This window comes from Nannobrachium achirus (genome assembly GCF_963921795.1).
Source record: "Nannobrachium achirus genome assembly, chromosome: 5".
Lineage (NCBI taxonomy): Eukaryota > Metazoa > Chordata > Actinopteri > Myctophiformes > Myctophidae > Nannobrachium > Nannobrachium achirus.
Genome location: NC_137814.1, coordinates 2,147,137 through 2,171,970, shown reverse-complemented (window position 1 = coordinate 2,171,970; position 24,834 = coordinate 2,147,137). Strand labels below are relative to the sequence as shown.

At 45.3% G+C, this 24,834-nt stretch overlaps 1 protein-coding gene across 1 annotated transcript; it reads right to left on the bottom strand.

Annotated features, from left to right (window-relative positions):
* Nucleotides 1–2,694: 2,694 nt before the first annotated feature.
* Nucleotides 2,695–24,294, bottom strand: cdyl (chromodomain protein, Y-like). Its single transcript, XM_080726483.1, has 10 exons — nt 24,139–24,294; nt 18,916–19,116; nt 17,737–18,220; nt 15,885–16,196; nt 14,645–14,770; nt 12,693–13,030; nt 8,851–9,023; nt 6,836–7,046; nt 4,713–4,856; nt 2,695–3,598 (listed from the first exon to the last, which is right to left on the bottom strand). The coding sequence occupies exons 1-10, from the start codon at nt 24,160–24,162 to the stop codon at nt 3,440–3,442; spliced, it is 2,172 nt and encodes a 723-aa protein (XP_080582609.1). The 5' UTR covers nt 24,163–24,294; the 3' UTR covers nt 2,695–3,439.
* Between the last annotated feature and the right edge of the window lie 540 nt (nt 24,295–24,834).

Below are 24,834 nucleotides of genomic sequence, written 5' to 3'. Positions count from 1 at the left end.
ATATCAATCCTGTCTGCTTCAACTGCCTGTTATTCTACACACACACACACACCCTGCAGTGGACACTAGGGGGCGCCCAAAGCCTTGGAATGAATCACTTCTCTTGCATCTCATCTTTCTGTCAGTGGTGGAAGGTTCACCAAAATAGCAGATCTACAAGCTCACAACTGTTGTGAGCTTATACAGATCAGGGGTCATCACTATGCTGGCTATGAGGGCTTGTGGTGGAATGTATTTTCTAAATTCAATGTTTTGTCACGGCCATACAGTGTGTGGACAATAATATTAACAGAAACACATAAGGCAGGGGTCTTCAACAGGGGGTCCGGGGCCCCTAGGGGGTCCTCGGAGTTACTACAGGGGGTCCTCCAAATCTTTGTGTGATAGAAAAAGTTTTGTTGTATTAAAAACTTGAACCCTTGTGTCCATATTCTTAGCCAAAAATAGCAGATCTACAAGCTCACAACGCCTCGCAGCGTGCATACAGTCTATGGCAGCGTGAGGCGTCGTGAGCTTGTAGATCATCTATTTTTGGCAAAGTGGTTTGGTGTAGAGGGGAAAAAGAGCAGACTAAGTTCAGAGTGAAAGGTCAAGTTTATTAAGTATTGAGGGTTCAAGTGGTTTAATATCTGAAAACACAAATTGACATGAATCCAAAATACACTGATGATTGTGCTGTCAAACAATGAAACTATATGGAATCTATGAACAGGTTGTGGGGGTCCCTGCTTCTTCTCTCCCAGCTAAGGGGTCCTTGGCCTGAAAACATTGAAGACCCCTGACATAAAGAGCTATAGCCCTGGATGACCATAAAAGGTCTGTAACTCTGAGTTCTCAAATGCACCCATGGTTGGATTCATGTTAATGTTCAGACATTTTAACCAACTTAAACCTACAATATTTAATATACTTGATAAACTTGACATTTGGCTCTGTGCTTGGCCTGCTCTCCCCCCACAAAAGATTTGGCAGTAACTCTGAGGACCCTCTAGGGGTCCCGGACCCCCTGTTGAATGGAGTGTTTAATGTGAAGACTCACCTCAGCCTTGAGTACTTACCGTAACACTTGCCCCAGCCTCCATAACATACAGGCTTATGAAAAGGGAAAATGTAATGTAGAGGTTATAATAACGGAGGGCATTTTTATAGCACTTTACTAAGCAAGTTGCTTTTACCCAAAGCGCTTTACGATGGTTCATTCATTTATACACAGGATAGCATGTAGACTGTTGCCAGATCAATAGTGTGTATAGTTTCAATCAATGTACAGATTATAGATTTGATTTGATCCGCTAAATGCCTACTGTACATTGTAAATTGTAGTTATTCACCGAAAAAATTACGTGGCCTCGTTAACCAGGCTCTCACAGAATATATTCAAAGATTGCTCACATATTTTCAGGACTTTTCAAAATAGCAGATCTACAAGCTCGTAGGAGCTGTGAGCTTGTAGATCTGCTATTTTTTAACAGTTAAAGCATAAAATAATGGTGCAAAAATCGAGTGACATGGATGCATGTGTAAATGGGTTAAAAGAAACTGCCCCCCACGTCAGCAAATCACCAGAGTGAGTTTATTATTATTTTAGACAGAATGTTCTATATTAGAAAACCTTTGAACAGCTGAGCTACAAAATATGAAAATACAGTGTGAGGATCTTTGATAGGAACCATTATTATTATAATACATGTGACTCAGTTCATAACCTAAAACAAACGGCTTGCTTGAATAAAGTTCTGTGAAAAAACTTCCTTCTGCCGTCTCACTCCAGAGGGATTCAAACTCGCAACCAGAGCCTCACCGTGGGGGGAAGCCAGGCGTTAACATTGTGGAAAAATAAACCGGAAATAAAATGAACGTTGCAACGGTAATCGAGCGGTGATTCAGAAACTAAAGAACTGCTTTGAAAAAACTGAGTCAGTTTTTTCTAAACGTGGAGAAATAAGAAATGAAATCTTTTTTTTTACTAAAAAGAAAAGTCAGGTTTTGCCTCCGTTGTGTTGGTTTGCTGCCTTGCTCAACGGTGGGGTTTCACTCCCCAGACTGTTGGCTGTAGTGATGCAGGGGTCAAAGGTCACAGGAAGTGACACGTCTGGGGGTTTTGTCCCGACAAGAAGACTAGGAGGAGGAGACGCTCAGTGACCACGGCCGTGCGCCATGACACTTTCAGTGGCAAAACTCACAACGAAAGTTCCATGAATAACATTGGAGTCTATGAGAGCCGGCTGGGACAGCCAGGGGCGTCACAAGGGGTAGGAAAGTGGGACTGAGTTACCAGGGCCCAAGGTGGAGGGGCCCTAATAACTTTATCTATTGAAAAATAGCAGATATACAAGCTCACAGCGCTTGTAGATCTGCTATTTTTGAAAAGTTGTGAAAATGTGTGAAAATCTTTGAATATAATGTATTTTTTAAGCCAACATTTCTAACTCAAACTTTGCTTCTGGGGGTCCCTGGAACTAAATATTTTGAGATCGGGGTCCGTGGCCAAATACATATCATCTTGGGGGTCCTTGACATAGGTTTCTTGCACACATTTTCACGATTTTTCAAAAATAGCAGATATACAAGTTTCTTGCACACATTTTCACGATTTTTCAAAAATAGCAGATATACAAGCTCGCAGCGCGGCACTCAGTGCCGCGCTGTGAGCTTGTATATCTGCTATTTTTCAATAGTTAACATTCATGGGGGGCCCGCAGTGAATCCTTGTACCCAGGGCCCAGAGTTTGGTGTGACGCCCCTGGGGACAGCTCATGAACAACAAAATAATTCTGAACGATAGAGACCTTTGTTGTATAATCGCTCCAGGAATATAAAAGAAGACACATCACAGGTAATTTTACAATCACTTGCTTTTCGATGTGCACAGTACATGATGTTATGTTATTTAGCTATAATGTTATAGCTAAACAGCGGCAAGTATAGTTTCTGTCTCTGAGATATCACAAGATTTGGATTCCAGACAGGGAATGGCGGAGAGTCTCGGGATACTATCTAGTTCAGAAACGTACTTTGTGCTGTTTAGATGCCTCTATAATGTTATACAGTGTACTCACCGAAAAGCAACACAGCAGAAAACAATGTGTGACCTTTTTTCTTTCATATTCCTGAGCTGGTTATTTTATAAAGGTCTCTATAGTTCAGAATTTTGTCCAGCCGCCTCTCATATACTCTAATGTTATTCACTGAACTTCCGGTGCTAGTTTTGCCACCCAGAGTGTCATGGCGGATGGCCATGGAGCCAAAAAACGCATCAGCGTCCTTTCCTTATCTGAACCTCCTTGTGTCCCGACAGGAAGTGAGCCTGTGGCCGAGGAGTCCGGGTTGGAAACCGTACGAGAAACTTCCTGTTTTCAAATTAAAAGCAGTGGAGAGATGTCCTTCCTCTTACAGGGGGGTACCGATGAGAACGTCCTGTTTTCCTGTTGTTTTCAGATTAAAAGCCGTCGATCTTCTTCTGCAGGTATTTGAGGATGGAGTCGGTGCCCTGCGAGGACCCCCAGATCCTCTTCAGGGATTCACACTCGCGCTCGTTGGTTTGCTCCAGAGCACTGCGGCTGCTGCTGCGCATCAGAGCTTTGGACTCCCTCAGGACCTGCACCACAGGAAGGAGACATGATGAGTTAAAGAGAAGGATCTTGATGTCTGAGTTTTAGTTGACCTTGTACCCCTACACCCCCACCCGTTCACTCAGATCAGCCAACACAGGGATCCTGACAGAACCCTCGCTAAAAACTCCAGGACAAAAGTCCACTCGTCTGAGACAGTTTGCCCTCCTGGCCCCCAAGCTGTGGAATAAACTCCCTGTCGCACTTATAGAACAACGGACTCACTCGCTAGCTTTCGCCGAGGACTGAAGACTCACCTTTTCAGACTCCACCTAAACCCTTAGCACTACTGAAACACTCAATGACCATACATGAAGCTAGTTAGCATTCGTTTTTTCTTTACCGATTATACTCTTTTTTTTTTAGATTGATATTCATATGCATTTGTTATATTGTTTATTATAGTGATGTATTATCTGCTTATTGTAAGTCTCTTTGGATAAAAAGCGTCTGCTAAATGCCTAAACTGTAGACTGTACCAGAGAACAGTACTGTCATGAAACTGTACCTTTTCCTATGCAGAACTACTATTAAATAAAAACCATTTAACCCATTAAAGCTGCTTGCACACTGCTGCATTTGCGTTTTGGAAATCCGCAAAAAAAAAACATTTTCAGGCCAAGATCATGGGACCCAGTAGGGACAGTTGCGAAACGGGCTTGACATAACGTGAGGTTGATTCTTGTATTTGCGTGCTCGAAAGAACACAGCAGTGTGCAAAGACCTGTAGACCTGAAAAATGCCTAAAAAGGTTTTCTAAATCCTAAATATTTCCTACGTTTTTCATGTCAAGGACCCCTAGAATTATATGTATTTAACCGCGAACCCCCATCTCAAAACATGTTGTTCCAGGGACCCTCCCCCAGAAGGAAAGATTTTAGTTAAAAATGTATGCTTTTTAAGAATTGCACACATTTTCAAGTTAAGAAAAATAGCAGATCTACAAGCTCATAGCGCAGCGTTATGAGCTTGTAGATCTGCTATTTTTGAATAGCAAAAGTATAAAAAAGATGTGAGCGAGTGAACGGATGGACAGACGGACGGACGGACGGACGGACGGACGGACGGACGGACGGACGGACGGACGGACAGACGACTCACCAGAGAGTTACAGGAAGTGAGTTCTCGGATGCGGAGCATCACTTCCTGTGTGAAGGTGTTGGGCCAAAGAACCTGAGACACCAAGCCCTTAAGACACGCCTCCTGAGCTGTCAACTTCCTGCCGCTCAGCAGCATCTCATTGGCCTAGAAGATAATACACATTAACACTCAGAGCATCTCATTGGTCTAGGATAATACACATTAACACTCAGAGCATCTCATTGGCCTAGAAGACAAGATTAAAATAATAAACATGTATTGATGGTAATGTAAACAGGCCCATGACAGGCCTATGAACCTGGGGAAGGTGAAGGTGGAGGTATATTAGAAGGTGGAGGTACTGTATATTGGAAGGTGGAGGTGTTAGAAGGTGGAGGTATATTAGAAGGTGGAGGTATTATTTAACTGACCACAGGGTTTGACAGACTGTGACACTAAGGTCTCAGAGGCACTTGCCCGTCGGGCAAGTAGAGGTCATGTTCTACTTGCCCTCAGGTCTTGGCCATTGCCCTTAACCCTAACCCCCCTGGTAGACCTGGTTGCTTGTTTCTCTCTCAAAAACACCTGGCAACATTGGGTGATCAGAGTCAGAGATGTGTTTATCTTAGCACAGAACGCTAACAAGCAGGCTGCAGTGGACACACATGCTGCTCATGATTAAATGCATTATGTAGCGCAATAGTGTGGATATGTGTGGCTGGTTACAGCACAACAGGGAGGAAACATCGGAAAAGCACTGTTGATAGCACGTAAAATAGACGCTTTGCACGTAAAATAGACGCTTTGCACGTAAAATAGACGCTTTGCACGTAAAATAGACGCTTTGCACGTAAAATAGACGCTTTGCACGTAAAATAGACGCTTTGCACGTAAAATAGACGCTTTGCACGTAAAATAGACGCTTTGCACGGAAAATAGACGCTTTGCACGGAAAATAGACGCTTTGCACGTAAAATAGACGCTTTGCACGTAAAATAGACGCTTTGCACGGAAAATAGACGCTTTGCACGGAAAATAGACGCTTTGCACGGAAAATAGACGCTTCGCTGACATTTTTTAGCGCTTCTTCAGCAGCCTTTGCTATAGATTTCAGCACTTTTGCACAATAGCATGGTGCCCTGTGCTTCTGCACGTAAAGCGTGTGCATTAATCTGGCCATTCTTTAGCATGATGTGAGTTTGTACGCCTTGTAGATTAGCCGTTTTCGACTGAGCTAACGCAGCCACCACAAGCTGCAGTTCGTTGTGTGTGTGAGAGAGTCAGAGTCAGAGTGTGTGTGGAGGGAGGGGTGGACAGGGGGAGACCGGGAGAGAGAGAGAGAGAGAGCGAGTCGAGAGAGATAGACGGAACACTATAGCCCCGTTCAAGTAGGATTTACTATTTAATATTATGTTAATCAAAATGGGCACTTGCCCGGTCGGGCAACCTGGTAGCAAACTTCACCTGCCCGACCATATTATTTACCTGCCCCGGGCAGTGGGGCAAGCGTTAGCGTCAACCCCTGTGGAGGTATATTGAAAGGTGGAGGTGTTATTAGACTGACCGAGGCCAGGCCCATGACCCTGGGGAAGGTGGAGGTGTTAGAAGGTGGAGGTATTATTAGACTGACTGAGGCCAGGCCCATGACCCTGGGGAAGGTGGAGGTGTTAGAAGGTGGAGGTATATTAGAAGGTGGAGGTATATTGAAAGGTGGAGGTATTATAACTCACCGAGGCCAGGCCCATGACCCTGGGGAAGGTGGAGGTATATTAGAAGGTGGAGGTGTTATTAAACTCACCGAGGCCAGGCCCATGACCATGGGGAAGGTGGAGGTATATTAGAAGGTGGAGGTATTAATAAACTCACCGAGGCCAGGCCCATGACCATGGGGAAGGTGGAGGTATTGAAAGGTGGAGGTATATTAGAAGGTGGAGGTATTATAACTCACTGAGGCCAGGCCCATGACCCTGGGGAAGGTGAAGGTGGAGGTATTATTATTAAACTCACCGAGGCCAGGCCCATGACCTTGGGGAAGGTGGAGGTAATGAAAGGTGGAGGTATTATTAACTCACTGAGGCCAGGCCCATGACCCTGGGGAAGGTGAAGGTGGAGGTATTAGAAGGTGGAGGTATTATTAAACTCACCGAGGCCAGGCCCATGACCCTGGGGAAGGTGAAGGTGGAGCAGGCGTCGGGGGTCTGTCCGTAGGTGGTGTAGGGCGTCTGGAACCAGGCCTTCTCGGTGGCCCAGACTACGTCACACAGAGGAAGGATGGCTGCTCCCAGGCCCACAGCAGGACCCTGCACCGCCGCTACGATGGGCTTCTTGAACTGGATGAAGGTGTTCACAAACGTCCTGCAGAGGAGAGACACAATGAAGGATTCAGCAGACTCTAGGCAGAACCACTTTAACCATTATTTTGTGCTTTAACTATTGAAAAATCAAACCTCGGTTCGAAGTGAAGCGGTGAACTGTTATTCTATGTGTTCTAGAGTTATGAACTCTGTGATCTATACATTCTTTATATTCTGAATGAATGAATGATTTTTGGCCGAATTGTCATGTGAAGCTTGACCAATCCTCAAAGTATCCAATCATCAGACCGGGACGGACACTACACACATATTCTGGAAGTACGGGACAGATAAAACCTGTTCATTCTGGACTGAAATTACCATATATGGACATGAGGTGACAGACATTTTGTTTTTGAAAAAACCTGTTCATTCTGGACTGAAATGACCATATATGGACATGAGGTGACACACATTTTGTTTTTGAAAAAAACTGTTTATTCTGGACTGAAATGACCATATATGGACAGGGGGACCCGAACCACATTGGAAGCGGCTTTCACCGCTTCAAAAATAGCAGACATACAAGCTCACAAGCTCTCTTCTTTTCTTTACTCTTGTGTTTGGCTCTTCTCTCTGCTTTTATCTGTTTAGCTCACGTGTTTTCTCTCCTCTTGTTTTTCTCATGTGCTCAGTGCGCTGTAATCAAATAATAAATACTCGCGCTCTGTAATGACGTCATTGTAGTGGATCTCCGTGCTCGGGTCGCGCAGCAAGTGGCGTTTGGACAGTTTGATGTGACTTTAACTCTATGGGGTGCATCTGGTTACTGAGATATATGTCCTGATATCCGAAAACACCTCTGAATGTGGTTTCTCAAAATCGGATTTCATGTGACCTGCATGTGACCTGTTTGTTGAAACAAATCGGATTTCACTTTTGATGTGACACAGATCTGATTCAGGCTAGATTTGGTTGGCAGTGTAAATCAGGCCTTATTGAATCAGCTGATTACAGCAGGGGAGGACAGAGAGAATCAGTTGGAAGGCCAGATACACTTGATTTTGATAGCAGGTTTATCTATTGAATGAAATAGTTATATTTATATATTATATTTTAGTCATCTGACATCTTCTACTTTTTAGTCTAGTTTTAGTCGACTACATCTACAGTCGATTCAGTCCACTGAAATGTCTTCTTGGTGTGCTGTGATTTTCGCTTGGCAGCACGCCGAAAATAGCCGATCTTCAAGCTCACATTGTAGATCAGCTATTTTGGGTCTGTGACACCTGAACACACCCATGACGACTTATCTCTTAGTTCTACTGGATCTCTTCTCCTCCAGTCCCTCCCTGGCATCTTAGTCTAGTTTTAATTAAGGAAACTGTCAGTATATTTAGTCGTAGTCTTAGTCATCACCGTAGCTTAGTTTTTGTTTTGTTTTTATTCCGTTTTCGTCAGTGTTAACCCATTTAGGCCTATAGATTATTGGCTGCTTTAACTATTGAAAAATAGCAGATATACAAGCTCACAGCGCGGCACCGAGTGCTGCGCTGCAAGCTTGTATTTTTGAAAAGTCGTGAAAATGTGTCAAAATCTTTGAATATGTGTCTTTTTTTAAGCGAACGTTTGTAACTCAAATGTTGCTTCTGGGGGGGTCCCTCGGTGCCGGGCTGCGAGCTTGTATATCTGCTATTTTTCAATAGTTAAAGCATAAAATAATGATGACACAATAATGTGTAGCCGCTCTGAATGGGTTAAAAGGCAGTTGACAAACATTGTTCGCCAAAGGTTTAGTCAACAAAATCAACACTAATACACACAGAGATTTGCAGATTTATAGCGCACCCACACACGCGTGGTACCTGATGGTTTCGGCCATCTTCAGCCCCTCCCTCTTGCGGTCCTCGGTCAGGCGTCTGATGAAGTAGAGGAAGTCCAGGCCATGACAGAAGTAGGATCCCACCGCTCCGAGGACCACCAGTTTACTGTCATCACTGGCTGCTGTGGCCATGGCACTCTGGATCTCCTTCATTACCTAGAGAATAACATAGAGTTTACTGTCATCACCTAGAAACATTAAATACACCAGTTTACTGTCATCACTGGCTGCTGTAGCCATGGCACTCTGGATCTCCTTCATTACCTAGAGAATAACATAGAGTTTACTGTCATCACCTAGAAACATTAAATACACCAGTTTACTGTCATCACTGGCTGCTGTAGCCATGGCACTCTGGATCTCCTTCATTACCTAGAGAATAACATACAGTTTACTGTCATCACCTAGAAACATTAAATACACCAGTTTACTGTCATCACTGGCTGCTGTGGCCATGGCACTCTGGATCTCCTTCATTACCTAGAGAATAACATACAGTTTACTGTCATCACCTAGAAACATTAAATACACCAGTTTACTGTCATCACTGGCTGCTGTAGCCATGGCACTCTGGATCTCCTTCATTACCTAGAGAATAACATACAGTTTACTGTCATCACTGGCTGCTGTGGCCATGGCACTCTGGATCTCCTTCATTACCTTAAATAACAATACATACATACACCAGTTTACTGCCACTGAATCTCCTTCATTACCTAAGCCCCTTTTCCACTGGCCCAACACCACACCACTCCACACCACACCGCCCACTTGTGCCAGGTTTTCCACTACAAGGACCTGGGTAGAGTGGTGTGAAACTGGTACTAAACGTGGTACTAAAAAGTATCCAATCTAGAGTAGGTCTGAGCTAGGCCAAACAGGGCCAAACACTTCATAATGACTGATCACTCACTGACTTTTCATTTAGACCACCAGGATATAGTTGTAATACATGATAATTGTGTTATAATCACCATTATAATCTATTATAGTGTATTATAATTATCATAGTAATATATTAATACTTTAAGTGTATTACAATCACAGTTATAATCCATTATAGTGTATTATAATTTAGGATAGTTGTAATACAATTTTATATTGTATTATAATCACAGTTAAAAGGGTCAATTTGTTTCTTACCGATAGGGGTACTTTTGTGTAATGGAAAATGTAGATATTTTTGTGTGGTGTGGTGTGGTGTGGTGTGGAGTGGTGTGGTGTGGTGTGGTGGTGTGGTGTGGTGGTGTGGTGTGGTGTGGTGGTGTGGTGTGGTGTGGAGTGGTGTGGTGTGGTGTGGAGGTGTGGTGTGGTGTGGTGTGGTGTGGTGGTGTGGTGTGGTGTGGTGGTGTGGTGTGGTGTGGTGTGGTGGTGTGGTGGTGTGGTGTGGTGTGGTGTGGTGTGGTGTGGTGTGGTGGTGTGGTGGTGTGGTGTGGTGTGGTGCGGTGCGGTGCGGTGCGGTGAGGTGAGGTGTGGTGTGGTGGTGTGGTGCGGTGCGGTGGTGTGCGGTGCGGTGCGGTGCGGTGCGGTGCGGTGAGGTGTGGAGGTGTGGTGTGGTGAGGTGTGGAGTGGTGTGGTGTGGTGTGGTGTGGTGTGGTGCGGTGCGGTGGTGTGGTGTGGTGTGGTGAGGTGTGGTGTGGTGTGGTGTGGTGCGGTGCGGTGTGTGGTGGTGTGGTGAGGTGAGGTGTGGTGGTGTGGTGTGGTGTGGTGGTGTGGTGTGGTGGTGTGGTGTGGTGTGGTGGTGTGGTGTGGTGTGGTGTGGTGTGGTGTGGTGGTGTGGTGTGGTGAGGTGAGGTGAGGTGAGGTGAGGTGAGGTGAGGTGTGGTGTGGTGTGGTGTGGTGTGGTGTGGTGTGGTGTGGTGAGGTGTGGTGTGGTGAGGTGTGGTGGTGTGGTGTGGTGTGGTGTGGTGTGGTGTGGTGAGGTGTGGTGTGGTGAGGTGTGGTGAGGTGTGGTGGTGTGGTGTGGTGGTGTGGTGAGGTGAGGTGTGGTGTGGTGTGGTGGTGTGGTGTGGTGTGGTGGTGTGGTGGTGTGGTGTGGTGTGGTGGTGTGGTGTGGTGTGGTGGTGTGGTGTGGTGAGGTGTGGTGGTGTGGTGTGGTGTGGTGTGGTGAGGTGTGGTGTGGTGTGGTGAGGTGTGGTGAGGTGAGGTGTGGTGGTGTGGTGTGGTGGTGTGGTGAGGTGTGGTGTGGTGTGGTGGTGTGGTGTGGTGGTGTGGTGTGGTGTGGTGAGGTGTGGTGGTGTGGTGTGGTGGTGTGGTGAGGTGTGGTGTGGTGTGGTGTGGTGTGGTGAGGTGTGGTGGTGTGGTGTGGTGGTGTGGTGAGGTGTGGTGTGGTGTGGTGTGGTGTGGTGAGGTGTGGTGGTGTGGTGTGGTGGTGTGGTGAGGTGTGGTGTGGTGTGGTGGTGAGGTGTGGTGGTGTGGTGTGGTGTGGTGTGGTGTGGTGAGGTGTGGTGTGGTGTGGTGAGGTGTGGTGAGGTGTGGTGGTGTGGTGTGGTGGTGTGGTGAGGTGAGGTGTGGTGTGGTGTGGTGGTGTGGTGTGGTGAGGTGTGGTGGTGTGGTGTGGTGAGGTGTGGTGGTGTGGTGTGGTGTGGTGTGGTGAGGTGTGGTGTGGTGTGGTGTGGTGAGGTGTGGTGAGGTGAGGTGAGGTGAGGTGAGGTGTGGTGTGGTGTGGTGCTAAAGCTGCAGTCGAAAAAGGGGCTCAAGAGACAGACAACATACAGAACAGCCTCCTGACAACCAGAAGGTTCCCGGTTCGATCCCAGGCTCCCCCAGAGTCAGTGTGGAAGAGTCCTTGAGCAAGACTCTGAACCCCTAACTGCTCCTGATGAGCAGGTTGTCAGTATCAAGTTAAAACTATGGAAAAAGCTGTTTGACCACCTTGGGGATCCATGGCCGTTCAAGAGACGATTGTATTACCTCTGGGTTGAAGTACTCTTATTAAAGTACTTATTACAGTAATAGATTACCTCAACCCTAACCCTAACCCTTGTTCTCAGAGGTCTTGGTAGATAACAGAATGTGAGTGAACATATTACAGTATTTATTACAGTATTACAGTAATAGATTACCTCTGGGTTGAGAGAGTTGTTCTCAGATGTCTTGGTAGACAGTAGGATGTGAGTGAACATATTACAGTATTTATTAAAGTATTACAGCAATATATTACCTCTGGGTTGAGAGAGTTATTCTCAGATGTCTTGGTAGACAACAGAATGTGGGTGAATATATTACAGTAATAGATTACCTCAGGGTTCAGAGAGTTATTCTCAGAGGTCTTGGTAGATAACAGAATGTGGGTGAACATATTACAGTACTTATTAAAGTATTACAGTAATAGATTACCTCTGGGTTGAGAGAGTTATTCTCTGATGTCTTGGTAGACAGTAGGATATGAGTGAATTTATTAAAGTACTTATTACAGTAATAGATTACCTCTGGGTTCAGTGAGTTATTCTCAGAGGTCTTGGTAGACAACAGAATGTGAGTGAACTTATTAAAGTACTTATTACAGTAATAGATTACCTCTGGGTTCAGTGAGTTGTTCTCTTATTAAAGTAATAGATTACCTCAGGGTTGAGAGAGTTATTCTCAGAGGTCTTGGTAGATAACAGAATGTGGGTGAACATATTACAGTATTTATTACAGTATTAAAGTAATAGATTACCTCTGGGTTCAGTGAGTTATTCTCAGATGTCTTGGTAGATAACAGAATGTGAGTGAACATATTACAGTAATATATTACCTCTGGGTTGAGAGAGTTATTCTCAGAGGTCTTGGTAGACAGCAGAATGTGAGTGAACATATTAAAGTATTACAGTAATAGATTACCTCTGGGTTCAGTGAGTTATTCTCAGATGTCTTGGTAGATAACAGAATGTGAGTGAATCCATCTTGTTTCTTCACAACGATGTCTCTGTATCGGTATGCGCTCTCCGTCTGACGCACGCTGAAGCGCAGCCGCTTGTCGAAGGCGGTCCCCGCCTCCAGCCGCCGCTTCCCCGACGACGACCCGCCCATGGAGCTGACTCCTCCCCCCATGGAGCTGACCCCGCCCCCCATGGCGCTGACTCCGCCCCCCATGGCGCCGTGGGAGCGGCCGGGGGGGCCGTGGTTGGTGTTGTTGGCGGCCATGTTGGCGGCCATGGCCTCCATCAATACCGACGTACCTATAGACAGAACATATTATTATTATTACTTGTGCATCATCCATACCGGTGCAAGAGTACCGGTATGGATGAATACTGTAGCCCTGAAATGGCTGGGATTCTGGGTGTGTCATAGACTGTAAAAGAAATATGGACGATGCGAAGCCATTGGTTTCTATGCTGCGAAAATGATGCTTTTTTTGTCCCTTGTATGGGTGTCGGCATCATTGTTTGAATGGTACCCCAGGAATCATAAGGAATGCTATTGGCTGCCAACGGTCACGTGGAACCGCAGGGATACATGGGAGAATGTGGTCGGAGCCTCCCGAAATAAAGCACACGAAGAAGAACACAGCCGGCTGGTATCAGCTTAGTTGGCCACGCCCCCCGCAACTATCATAAATTTTAACATAAATGGGACCATATTTGCACAAAACGCATATCATGGTGATTGAAAGGCAGTTTTTCACTAGCGACAGGAACCATAAAGTATTTATGACGATGTTTATTAAGGTTAGAAAATCAAAGGGGGAAATGACTGGGGTCCAGTGGAGAACAAATCTTTTTGGTACCTCGCAGGGGGAAAACAGCACAACTAGCGGCCAATCATGGGATCTTTCTGTTCCGGGAAAACTTCATGAATAATCCAGCCAACAACACCCCTGGATGTGTGTGTGTGTGTTAGGGCTGCAAGCGAACCTTCGGAGATTCGAACGTTCGTTCGTTACGTTGGCAATCGAAGTTCGAAATTAATGGGTTCAGGTTTTTTTCTTTTTTTTTTCTTTTTTTTTTTACACGAAAAATAATTATCAGAATGTGATAGGCCTATTCAGAATATCACAGTAGTAGAGATAGCCAAATACGAAATAAGTTAGGCCTACCGGTAAACACTAACAGTTAATGGTGACCGTTATAGTAGTTATAAAATGCACCAGAACAGCTTGGAGCGATCAAGGACCGTCCTCCGCTCCAATTCCGCTCCTGTTTGGGGCCGCGAACCATTACAGCGCCTCGCTGACACACGCTTGTTGACAGTAGACTGAGTAGAGTGAGTGAGAGCAGCTGACCTGGGCAGAGACAGACGTGTGTGCTTTGAACAGCGAACACCCAGCCATCCACGCACCCAAAGATTAAACAGCCTTTCTCCTAAGCAAAGATGGATTTCATTGCAACCCCCTAAAGGATCTATAATGCGATGTCTGGGGTTGTTACATCGAGACCAGTTTAGCCCGAACGCGACGCGCTCCGACGCAGTCACCAAGTCTAATCATCATCCGTGCAACTCTGCTATACATTGAGCCTGTTCGTCAACAACAAACTGCGCAACATTTTCTCCGATTGGGTTGGATTTTCCAAGTGTTAGCCTACGTGTTAATGCGGCCACGCATCCACGCGTTTTCAATGGATAAAACAGCGCATTTAAAACATTTCCTACACTGTTTTAGCTGGTTAAAGGTACAGTACGTTCGATGGTTCGAACGTCCGAACGTTCGTTTTTTATTCAATTGAACGAACCATCGAAGGTTCGATGGTTCGTTCGGAAAATCCCCCCGAAGTTCGAATCCCTAAAACAGGGCTAGATTACAGCCCTAGTGTGTGTGTGTGTGTGTGTGTGTGTGTGTGTGTGTGTGTTACCAGTGTGGTTGAGGGTTGCCATGGCAGCAGGTGTAACAGGAACCTGTAGGGGCGTGGCCTGCAGGCTGTGGGGGCGGGGCCTGATCCCCATGCGAGCCCTCTTCTCCCCGGGAGCCAATGACATCACTGTGGGGGAGGAGTTACAGTTATAGAGGCAGTGACATCACTGTGGGGGAGGAGTTAGTTATAGAGGCAGTGACATCACTGTGGGGGAGGAGTTACAGTTATAGAGGCAGTGACATCTCTGTGGGGGAGGAGTTAACACTTCAGCTACAGTTAACTAAACGAACCGAATGACTAAAACTAGAACTGAAAACTGAAATGAAAAAACTAAAACTATGCTTAACACATTGGTTGCTAGTTAAAGACAAAAAAGAAAACGATAACTCCTGTATTGTGTTTACAAAACTGCCTAAATCAAACTAAAATCCTGTCTGGGGACTGCATGGCAACAATGGTGATCGAAAAAGTAAATCAAAGAACGAGTTTCCTGGGCAGAATCTCCACTTTTGTCAAAAAAAGTGCTGTTACGTTCCGGGACCAAGTTGTGCTTACGTTTACATACAACTACACCTAGCCGGGAAGGTCCCTAAAAAGAGCAGCAGAGCTGCTGGCCCCGCCCACAGGTCCAAGAGGCTGCTGGCCCCGCCCACAGGTCCCAGAGGGTTAGTTCTACCTCAGGAGCAGGACCTAAAAAAAGGTTCCCAGAATCGTGTCTGAAACCGGGCAGTGTGCAATGGAAACAAAACCAGAACTAAAACGATAGGTTCAGGTTCTGGAGAGTTCTGGTTCCACCTTGTAGTGGAAAAGTGGCTTAAGACTTAATTACAACTTTTACCAAACTAAAGAATAAAACACATTCAGAGCTATAATTCTCATTTTGCACAAAGTAGTGCATTGCAAGATAGAGGGCGCCAGATCCCTTTTAGTTACACGCTACCACTACTTCCTGTTCATCCACAGAGCATTGATTCTAGTCATTTTCTCCATTAGATTAAAGTGCTTTCTTTTCACTTTTTTCAACTTTTATTACTTGTCAAAATACATTTTATTTGTCTACCTCATCTTTTTACCATCCCAAGTAATAAAAGTTGAAAAAAGTGAAAAGAAATCTAATGAAGAAAACGACTAGAATCAATGCTCTGTGGATGAACAGGAAGTAGTGGTAGGGTGTGACTCAAAGGGATTTGGCGCCCTCTATCTTGCATTGCACTACTTTGTGCAAAAGGAGAATACCTACCTTGTGACGAGGGCCTCTTCTCTCCAGAGGACATGGTGGTGGTGGTGCTGGGAGGAGGTTTCTCCAACAGCGCCACCTCTGGCGGCTCCAGGTGGTCCCCCTGCCCCCCCGCCTGCCCCCCGGCCTCGCTGGGGGAGCCCTCAGCGTCGGGACGCAGATTCATGGGACTCCTGGGCACCAGGATCTGTTCCTGGCTGCTCATAGGACTCCTGGGCACCAGGATCTTGATGCCGCTCCGGGACAGATCCATGCTGCGGCGCGACGACGCAACGCTGGCAGCAGAGGGCGCCGAGGGGCCCAACTGTGTTTTACCTTGAATGGAAAACAAAGAAAAAACATTAGTAGTGATGACTCATCACTAAACCATAGTTTTGTGGGTCCGTTTTTTGTGCAAAACAAATACTTGCAATAGATTCAGAATCATGGAAAACCCCTAGTTACCCCCCGGCTCCACCGGGCGCGTCGAGCGTCGCGTCAACGTCAACGTTGGGAACGCTCCCGTTTTAATCAATGAAGGGTGCTCCACTGCCGACGTCAACGTCCGCGTCGGACGCTCGCTTGACGGCGTCCAAACTCAAAAATCGCCCCGGTTCAATTTTTTGACGGCGTCCACAACGTCCAGTCATGTATAAAATATGAATAAATGCATTGTATATCTAAATGTTCGCTACATACGTGCTTTTCTGCTGTTGGCTATCCATTCACGTCATTCACAAGGGTGACTAGATGTCCCAGAAATCCTAGCATATTTTTTTATGTAATTACAGCGGTCTTCTTTGATAAAATTATACAACATAGGCTTTAATCATGACAAAACAAAGTGGTCCGTGGTGCATTGCTGCTCTCTGCTGTGAGCACAGTGTGCTCTATACGTTCACATTCAGGTCACAAATAGTTGTATTCCTGTTTGAAAGTGATTTTCATGTAGTTTTGGAAATGGGCTATATTGGCCATAGAATGAATACACAGCCGCTGCGCTGCAGTGGAGCCGGTCGGACGTCAATGTGACGGCTTCAATGAAGCCGGTACGACGCAGAGCAACGCGACGCCGCCGGTGGAGCCGGGGGGTTAGACCCCTCACATGCTACTTAACACTCGGGTGACTGAAAAAAATCACTTCCACTCTGGCTCTGACTGCATTTATCAGTCAAATTGACAGGTAAATTCTCTCCCTTTTGGCCCAGGAGAGCAACACCTCCTCCCCTGCTGCCAGTGGGGGTTCTATTGTCTCCCAAATGTGAATTAGCATTTCAATTGACCTCTCAAATGAGGAGCGCAAAAGGTGTGAAATTCTCTCCTTGCTTCTGGGAGGGGGATGAATGGGTGAGACCTGTCTTTATGACCGATAACTAACAGTCAGAGTGGTATAATGGTATATTATTTCATACTTTCAGAAAGGGGAAAAAAACAAGAACATATGTCTTGAGTATTTAGGAAAAGTCATGGAAGGGGACATTTCTGAGACCTTCACAGGGAGAGTTATTGCACTTTGCGATCTAATTTTTTTTTTTCTAGAGTGATAAATGATAGTGATTTTCATCATTACAACGAACCCCGACACTATGGTGTCTGTGGGCGGTGCCTTCACGACCGCGACTTACTGATTGGCTGAGCCACAGTTACTGGGGGGCGGGGCCTTACCCTGGCTTTTCTTTCTTGAACGAAACGCCTGGGTTCCCGAGGCTAGTAAATAAGGAGCGTCGGGAAACTCTGCAACGGCTCGGGAACCTGGGTTTGGCAGTCAATCAGTTACAGTGATCGGTGTGTGGATGGTTGTGAAGAACAATATTCTATGATTTTTCCTCGGCAGTGGCAATTAGATCAGATGATGTTATGAAAAGTATGGATTTACCTGGAGTCATCTCTGTAGTCTTAGTGTCTGAAGGGGTGAAGTGAGGAGACGCTGGAGGTTGGAGAGGAACTCGCTGGTCAGTGTGGACGTCAGCAGAAGACCTGGAGACTCTCTGGTTACTGCCGACATCGTGCTGGAGAGAGACAGAAGACCTGGAGGCTCTCTGGTCAGTGTGCTCTGTGCTGTGGACGTCTGGTAGAAGAGAAGCAGAAGATCTGGATGTTCTCTGGGCGCTGTGGACCACCACAGTAGAAGATATGGAGGTTCTCTGGGCGCTGTGGACCTCAGCAGAAGATATGGAGGTTCTCTGGTTGCTGAGGACCTCAGCAGAAGATATGGAGGTTCTCTGGTCGCTGTGGACGTCGTGCTGAAAGGCAGGAGACCTGGAGGCTCTCAGCTCTGCGTGGACCTCAGAAGGAGGTCTGGAGGAGACGTCCCGTTTCCTGGCGTTGCTTCCCGGGCTGCTGGGCTCCTGCATGTACGGCTGTCACCAACACCAAAGGAGATTCGACCATTAATTGTCATTCAAATGTGACTTGCGATTTGTGATTTTACCGTGCTTTAGGAATAATGTGTTTTCACCTGCCAGTGAGGAGCCCCCACCGGGAACGGCCAACACCCAACATGGTGTAATGTTACCTGGATGGTGCTGGTGATGGTGTAATGTTACCTGGATGGTGCTGGTGATGGTGTTAATGTTACCTGGATGGTGCTGGTGAAGGTGTAATGCTACCTGGATGGTGATGGTGTTAATGTTACCTGGATGGTGCTGGTGATGGTGTAATGTTACCTGGATGGTGCTGGTGATGGTGTTAATGTTACCTGGATGGTGCTGGTGATGGTGTAATGTTACCTGGATGGTGCTGGTGATGGTGTAATGTTACCTCGATGGTGCTGGTGATGGTGATGGTGTAATGTTACCTGGATGGTGCTGGTGATGGTGTAATGTTACCTGGATGGTGCTGGTGATGGTGTAATGTTACCTGGATGGTGATGGTGTAATGTTACCTGGATGGTGATGGTGTAATGTTACCTGGATGGTGGTGATGGTGTTAATGTTACCTGGATGGTGGTGATGGTGTTAATGTTACCTGGATGGTGCTGGTGATGGTGTAATGTTACCTGGATGGTGCTGGTGATGGTGTTTATGTTACCTGGATGGTGATGGTGTAATGTTACCTGGATGGTGGTGATGGTGTTGGTGCTGCGGGTGGAGCGCATCAGGGAGGTAGAGGAGTTGAACTGCTGGATGAACAGCATGCAGGAGGACAGGTGTCCCTCGGGCTCCCAGGTGTCCTCCTCGCGGCCGTAGCCCCGCCAGCGCACCAGGTACTCCATCTTCCCCTTCCTGTTCCGACGCTTGTCCACGATCCTCTCCACCTGTTAACGTTAACGTATGTTTATTAACGATCCTCTCTACCTGTTAACGTTAACGTATGTTTATTAACGATCCTCTCCACCTGTTAACGTTAACGTATGTTTATTAACCATCCTCTCTACCTGTTAACGTTAACGTATGTTTATTAACGATCCTCTCCACCTGTTAACGTTAACGTATGTTTATTAACGATCCTCTCCACCTGTTAACGTTAACGTATGTTTATTAACCATCCTCTCTACCTGTTAACGTTAACGTATGTTTATTAACGATCCTCTCCACCTGTTAACGTTAACGTATGTTTATTAACGATCCTCTCCACCTGTTAACGTTAACGTATGTTTATTAACCATCCTCTCTACCTGTTAACACGCCCGAGTTGCCCGAGTTATTACCGATGTCCGCACTGCCACTGCCCGAGTCAGCCATTTTGAAAAAAAAATGAAAAAAAGAAATGTTTTCAAAAAATAATTTTGGACCTCCTAACTACTAGGCATGATCGCGATTGCGAAATTGCATGTTTAACCCCCATACCAACCCCATTTTTCAAACGTGGCAGCAACGTTTGTTTACAAATGAAGAAAACATAATGGCTGCTATATCATGAATGCCTGAACGGATTTCCAATATCCCATATCTACCTCCACATAAAGCGTGACAGCACTACCCCGTTAAGTCAGCTGAGCTGAAATCATCATTTTTAGACCCAGTGTTGATGTTGGCATCTCTGATTTAGACCCGGGCTCCCTCGAACCTTATATTTAAAAGGTTGTCATCACACAAAGCTTCGGCTGCCCCTCTGTAATCTAACTCAGAAGACCACCTGAGGGTCACAGACCCTGTGTTGAAGACCCATGCTTCATAGGTTTCTGCTTCCGTTCTCCAAGTAAAGGAAAATGAGAAGAATAGTTATTCACCCATTCTCCATTAGCTATGGCTGCCGCTTGGCACCTGATGTCCTTCTCGGTTAGGGATGCCAGTTCCCACCTTACCTCATCTTCTGTCATGGCTGCCAGTTCCCACCTGATGTCATGTGGGAGTTCAGACTGCTCCAGACCGTACTGAAGAACTGCTAGCTTGCATAATGTCTTAAGACTAGGACTCAAGTCTAACATGAACAGGTCACTGGGTGGGTCTCTGTATCCTCTGAAGAGGATGATACGATCTCCCACCATGCAACAGGACATACAAGATAACCAAACAGGCTGTTCCCCCTTGGGCTCAACCTTCTTCCAGGAGAAGGTCTCTGGATTAAATTTCCACACATCAGTGAAGTAGTGCTTCAGTTGACCGCTGTAACCACCACATATGTACAGCTCTCCATGGTAGGTGAAGGCTGAATGATACCAACGTCCTTCTGGGAGAACCTGTGCAGAAGGCGTGTTCATCCAGCAGTTGGTCTCTGTGTCAAACACTCTGATGTTGTTGCCGTGGTCCGTAGAGCCCCCAAATACAAACATCTTTGTCCCGATGATGGTGGCAGAGTGACATGATGAAACAGGTGGGAGGGTTCCTGTGGGGTTAATTAAAGACCAGACCATGATGGTGGTGTCCAACTTGTAGATGTCATTAGTGTCTCCAGTCAGCCGGTTGTATCCTCCATAGACATACATGACCTTCTCCAAGACACAGGCTGAGTGGTTACTCCTCCCCTCTGGAACTGTTCCAGAAACACTGGGCCTTGACCATCTGTGAGTGTCGACATCATATCCATAAACAATGATGGAGTAGTTCCCCTGGATGTTAATGTAGTCTGCCTCCTCTACCTGGAAATTCACTAAACCCCCCCAGATGTAGACAGTATCTTCTATGAGCACAGCTGAGTGGCACACACAGTTGGAGGGAACCTCAGAGGGACGTTTTCTTCTTCGTCTTCCTCCAGTTGTCACAGGAGGCAACTTAATCCAGTGCAAAGACACTGTGTTGAAGACATGCACTGCCATCTGGTCCCTGTCATTCAAGTCACAGTAGCCTCCAAAGGAGTACAGTTTGTTTTCCACTGCTACAGCAGCATCCAAGGTTCTCTTTGTTCCTCTGTTCAGATGCAAGGTCCAGTGCAACATGTTTGATTACAACAACAATATAACTGAATGCGAAGTCCTCAAGCGTCTGTAAAACAATGCAGTGCTGTTCCACACGCCGACATTTATATTGGTACAGAAACACAAACATAACGCCTTGTTTGGGCAAAACTAACATCATATTGATGACATCAGTGTTGAACTACATATTTGGCTAAGACTGCGATCGATCGGATGTATTCTAATTTGATTTCCCCTACTGCATGGAAGGCATGCGTGAGGTTATTAAACTGAACTTCAGACATGTTAAGTCCGTGTCACTCTGTTTGCAACCAATTTCACAAACCACTACAACGAGCGCTGTCAAATGTCTTGTGTACGGCACGCTGCCAGCATGGAAAATAACTCAAATATATCAACGACAACTACTTGACTAACACACTGACTGCCAGAAGTAAAACTATTGTGGATCCTGTTGCCTACCAGCTTTCTAACTAAACTTCATAGAACATTACATTATGCGGGTGCATATATAATGTGCAACATTGTTGTGTCATGAAGTTTAAGTGTATATAGAGCGTATCTACACATTCTAAACCTCTAAAATGACAAATTAAACATTGGCCAAATTGTCTAAAATTAGAGGCAGAAAATGTGAAATCTACAACATGCTCACAATGCCTCGTATTGCGGGGTGTTGTGAGCATGTAGATCAACTATTTCCACAAAAGAACCCTGTTATACAAAATGTAATGCCTCAACTCTTAGTGCTTGTAAGGGTTAAAATAAGATTACTTTGGGGGGTCCCCAGTTAAACTATGATTATTTTGGCTTTTGGGGGTCGCGGCCTGAAAAGGTTGAGAACCCCTGGTCTACATCACAGCCCAAAGCTGACTGAACAGAAAGACAGTTGAAAACAGGTCACACGAGTCAGCAGCTGTTTGTCACAGACTTGTTAAACTCTCAACAAGAGCAGGACAGGTGACAACGTCACACCCCTGGCCGGGAACAGATAAAGCAGTGACAGCTGCCTCTCTGCAGGAAGGATCTAACTGAAGCAGAGGGTTTCAACCTTTTTAACATCAAGGTCCATTATTTTTTTTCAGACACAGAACCACCATTTGATGACATTTAACCTCTCAGACACAAAGCTTTTGTTTTGATGTCGTTGGATAAGATTTTGACCACAATTCCATGCTGAATCAGCTCCTTTCAGAACCTCTCCATCCGCTATGCTGTAGCTCCTTTCAGAACCTCTCCATCCGCTATGCTGTAGCTCCTTTCAGAACCTCTCCATCCGCTATGCAGCTCCGAGATGAGGTTACTGCTCATTACAAGTAGGGCTGCGAATCTTTGGGTATCCCACGATTTCGATTCAGAATCGATTCTTGGGGGTCACGATTCACGATTTCTTTTCCCAATTTATTGCAATAATATAAACAAACAAAGGTAAATCCAAGACAACATGTCTGATTTATTCATGCTTGCACACATTCTTTTAAATTGAACAAACAACATAATATCTAATAAACTATCATAATAAAAAAAAAATTGGAAAATGAGAATCGATTCTGAATCTTACCATGTTAGAAACACGATTCGAATTCGAATCGATTTTTTTCCTGCACCACTAATTACGAGCCCATATGAGGTTTTTCCGGAGATAGTTTGCCAAGTTTGCCACGTTTTTGACCATTCTTACCTTCACCAAACATCGTATCCAAAAAGTAAAGGTCCTATAGCCGTCTCTCACATGTCTACTATTTTAGCGGCTGGGGTAACCCAAGCAATGTGTTGAAACAATGATTTTAAATCTCTCGTTTTGTCAACCAGTTCCATGTTTTTCCCAGTGAAATGTTAGGGAAGCAGTAATGTGTGCACACATGACTCGCAATAGACCATATTCACACCGCGGCCATCTTGGATCACATTACTTCCTGGGGTAGCAGGCAGCAGCCTGCATTACAAACCATTGTGAACAATGGAGCGATGGTCCCAAAATATGAGTTCTATTCAACCAATTTCTTTTTACCAAATTGACAAATGGGCAGATGACAACATCAACAAAATAACAATTATTCTACATTCTCTAATTGTGTAGACTTCTGGTAAATTAAGTAATGCTATTGTTTAACAATAATGTAACTCTTTTGAGCATAAAATGATAAGGGTCAATTTTCCTTTTACACTATCAGAAGTTAAAGACCTATAAAAGGTCCATTTGGTTACCAACCCTCCATCATTCACTGGTCAACCAAAACCAATAGAAACAACACATTGACAAATGGAACCAAGGGTCCATTTGGTCTGTAAGTAACTTAAAAAGTAAACAAGTGCAACCATTAAGGGTCCATTTGGTTCCATGTGTACACTCTCAGCGTTACAGACCCCATGGGGGTCCGCGGACCACACATTGGGAAACCAGTGGATTAAAATAATGACGTCATATGTTCACCTGCAAATTACGTCATTGTGTGGCCATAGTTTAGTGCAAACTAAGCATTTAATTAAACATTTGCACCAAGTTTTATCCTTCAGCTCATTACAATAAGTATTTGATTAAACAGTATCATCAATTTTAACCATTTTCATTTTAAAAGCTTTGCCAACAACTTTTTTTATTCAACTTTAACTATTGTTTACCTAGTTTTAATTCAACTTTAACTATTGTTTATCTAGTTTTAATTCAACTTTAACTAGTGTTTAAGTAGTTTTAATTAAATTTTAACTATTGTTTATCTCGTTTTAATCCAACTTTAACTAATGTTTACCTGTTTTAATTCAACTTTAACTAGTGTTTATCTAGTTTTAACTAGTGTTGTTTATCTAGTTGTTTTAATTCAACTCTAACAAGTGTTTACCTAGTTTTAACTAGTGTTTATCTAGTTTTAATCCAACTTTAACAAGTGTTTAAGTTGTTTTAATTAAACTTTAACTATTGTTTACCTAGTTGTAACTAGTGTTTATCTGGTTAGCATTAAACTTAGCATCCTCCATAGTTACCTCGTACAGCTCTTCCGTAGCCATGGCGGCGCTTTGATCTTCTTTAATAAAGTCCACAGATAGTTGGTGTTGTCAGAGGTATTAATTAATAAACATTAAGATGAGATTCAGAGATAATTAACCTTAACGACTGGTCCTTAATGAACTACAAACACCCACACCGACCCACTAGCATCATGCTAACTGTTAGCATCCCTCCCTGCACTTCCGCTCGCTGTGTGGATGGAGGTGGGACGTTCAAGAACGACTCGAGTCCTTTGAACGGCTCTTTGGAATGAACGATGGTTCGCAGCAGGGAGCAGTTCCTTTCTAAAGCCCCTTTTCGACTGCAGTTTTAGCACCACACCACACTACACCACACCACACCACACCACACCACACCACACCACACCACACCACCGCACCGCACCGCACCACACCACACCACACCACACCACCGCACCGCACCGCACCGCACCGCACCGCACCACACCACACCACACCACACCACACCACACCACACCACACCACACCACACACCACACCACACCACACCACACTAAACTACACCACACTACACCACACCACACCACACCACACCACACCACAGTACACCACACCACACCACACCACAGTACACCACACTACACCACACCACACCACACCACACCACACCACACTACACTACACCACACCACACCACACCACACTACACTA